The 2,758-nt window shown below is 45.9% G+C and overlaps 1 protein-coding gene across 1 annotated transcript; it reads right to left on the bottom strand.

Moving 5' to 3' along the window:
- Positions 1 to 1,177: 1,177 nt before the first annotated feature.
- On the bottom strand, positions 1,178 to 2,205 carry LOC113924404 (stathmin). Its single transcript, XM_027598192.2, has one exon. It carries the CDS (start codon positions 2,117 to 2,119, stop codon positions 1,670 to 1,672), a length of 450 nt encoding a protein of 149 aa, XP_027453993.1. The 5' UTR covers positions 2,120 to 2,205; the 3' UTR covers positions 1,178 to 1,669.
- Between the last annotated feature and the right edge of the window lie 553 nt (positions 2,206 to 2,758).

Below are 2,758 nucleotides of genomic sequence, written 5' to 3' on the forward strand. Positions count from 1 at the left end.
GTGGGCCCTCTATCAAAGTAGGGGCACTTTTTTTTTTAAAGATTTTATTTATTTATTTATTTGAGAGAGAGAGAGAGAGAGAGAAAGAGCATGAGAGGGGAGAGGGTCAGAGGGAGAAGCAGGCTCCCCGCTGAGCTGGGAGCCCGATGTGGGACTCGATCCCAGGACTCCAGGACCATGACCTGAGCCTAAGGTAGTCGCTTAACCAACTGAGCCACCCAGGCGCTCGGGGCACTTTTTTTTTTTTTTTAAGATTTTATTTATTATTTGCTAGAGAGAGAGGGCATAGGCGAGAGAGAGAGTATACAAGCAGGGGGAGCTGCAGGCAGAGGGAGAAGCAGGCTTCCTGCTGAGCAAGGAGTCCAATGCGGCACTTGATCCCAGGACCCTGGGATCATGACCTGAGCTGAAGGCAGCTGCTTAACCGACCGAGCCACCCAGGCGTCCCAAAGTAGGGACACTTTCGTTCATCCTTATATAACTATATTTTCCCAGGCCCCAACAGCCCACAGGTACAGATGAGGTCATGATATCATTAATCTTAATGATTCATTGCTCCTCTGTCAAGTGCAGGACCTGTAGCTTCAGCAAAATCCACGATACTGCAACATACTCCTGACTCCCCAGGAATGTCTCCCACATGCTCAGTAGCAGACTCTCTCCCACTGTAGCTACACTGCTACCCTACATGATAAGTGAGCCACTGTGGTTCTCCCATTCTTCCTCTGAGCCCTGTATTCCAATGGTCATCATAAGCTTAGGTGCTTTCTTTCTTGTGAAATACAAGTAGGGAAAGTAGGGTTGCCTCTAGTTCCCTGGGGACCAGACACACTCTCAGGGGTCTGAGCCAGGACAAATTTGAGGTACATCATATTCAGAATTCCTCCTTCACTCCAACAATGGTTTTAGTACTTGTCCAACTCATTTCTTTTTCCCTTAGGATGATCTGCCTTGCTTAAGTTACCCAGCAAATTTGGTGAAACTTTTTACGGGGCCATCCTACCAGTCTGCCTGGGGTATTTAATATTATCTGAGTCTCAGAATGCCCACAGGAAATGCTCAAGGTATATGCTGTAAGCTACATCTGTCTTCCCCTTTCCTACCCCTCACCAACTCCTCTGAATAGCACAGAGATTTGTTCATACGAAAATCATATTTTTTTTTTTTTTTTTGTCTCTGTCACTTCACAGTTTATTACCTGTACAGAAAGGAGTCACTGCCACCAACAGCACTGTGCAGCTTTATTAACCATTCAAGTACAGTAGCATCTGGTAAGATCGGGACAGAATTGGGATTTAAAAGTGAACAGATATTCAGCATCTAACAGTTTGAAAGAAGCCACTACATACTCTTTTCACAAACATGTTTTCACAGAGCCAATACAGTACTAGCCGTTAACCCAGTACGCCAGGTGCACTGAAGTAGAAAAGATGCAACAAGAAAAAGTAGCTACATTAGAAAGACTTCAACACTTTAGAAAAAGAGTACAACACTTTCCGTTTCTCCCCTTTAGCCCCGAAAACAACATCATACAATCTGGATCTACCTATACAGTCCTACATCAGCTTCTAGAAGATTTGTCAGGAGGGCAAAAATAAAATGACACTGGCCAGTACAGTCTTTGGATATTTGGGCAGGGGAAGGGGAGAAAGTCAGTGCTCAGAACAAATTAGTCAGCTTCAGTTTCATCAGCAGGATCTTTGGATTCTTTGTTCTTCCGCACTTCCTCAATGTGCTTGTCCTTCTCCCGCAAGCGCTCCAGTTTGGCCGCCATCTGGGCCTCTCGGTTCTCTTTGTTGGCCTCCATTTTGTGGGTCAGCTTTTCTTCCGCCATCTTACTGAAGTTGTTGTTCTCCTCTATGGCTTTCTGAAGCACCTCTTTCTCGTGCTCCCGCTTCTCTGCCAGCTGCTTCAAGACCTCGGCCTCATGGGACTTGCGTCTTTCTTCTGCAGCTTCTAATTTCTTCTGAATTTCCTCCAGGGAAAGATCCTTCTTCTTTGGAGGGGAAAGGGGAAATTCTGGGACGGATTCTTTTGATCGAGGGCTGAGAATCAGCTCAAAAGCCTGGCCTGAGGCACGTTTCTCCAGTTCTTTCACCTGGATATCAGAAGAAGCCATGGTGAACAGAAGACAAGAGACTGGCAGTGTACTCTACACAATCCACTGGCAAGGAAAACCCTGCTCGGTCCGAGCCGCCTGGCCACACTCTCGAAAATCATATTTTTAAATGTAATAAAACTGATTTTTATGCCACTTGAGAAGAGCTCAAGTTTATCTGAAGAAAGGAACAGAAATTTACGATGAGACTCTCTGGCCCTCGATCCAAAATTACACAGAAATTCTGGCCTTTTAGGGAAAAAAAACACGGCTCTTACCTGAGATGCATTTGAGTGTTGCCAGGACTCTGACTACAGTATATGTGCATCTATGTTCTCCAAAGGACCCCTCCAAAGGAATCTGGGTCACAAGTGAAATGTTCATGACCGCATGCCAAACCCTTGGGCTGAAGCAAGAGGAAGCTGATTCACTCTTCTTGTGGCCTACAGCAGAAAGAATTGCCTCAAGCTCCTGTTGACACACTCTTTTTAAACTATTTATGTGGTGGTGACGACCTCCTCTTGAGAATATGACCCTTGAGAAGGACCTCCTCCACCAGTCCCCAGGAGAGAAGAGGAAGAACAAGAAGAAGCACCTAGTGCAGAGCCCCACCTAATATTTCATGGAAGGAAGTGCCCAGGATGCTGCAAAATCACCACC

Source organism: Zalophus californianus, chromosome 2 (genome assembly GCF_009762305.2).
Source record: "Zalophus californianus isolate mZalCal1 chromosome 2, mZalCal1.pri.v2, whole genome shotgun sequence".
Taxonomy (NCBI): Eukaryota; Metazoa; Chordata; class Mammalia; order Carnivora; family Otariidae; genus Zalophus; species Zalophus californianus.

Bases quoted from the DNA above. Each gene is read 5' to 3' on its own strand.
- LOC113924404 (XM_027598192.2), bottom strand. From the start codon at position 2,119: ATGGCTTCTTCTGATATCCAGGTGAAAGAACTGGAGAAACGTGCCTCA.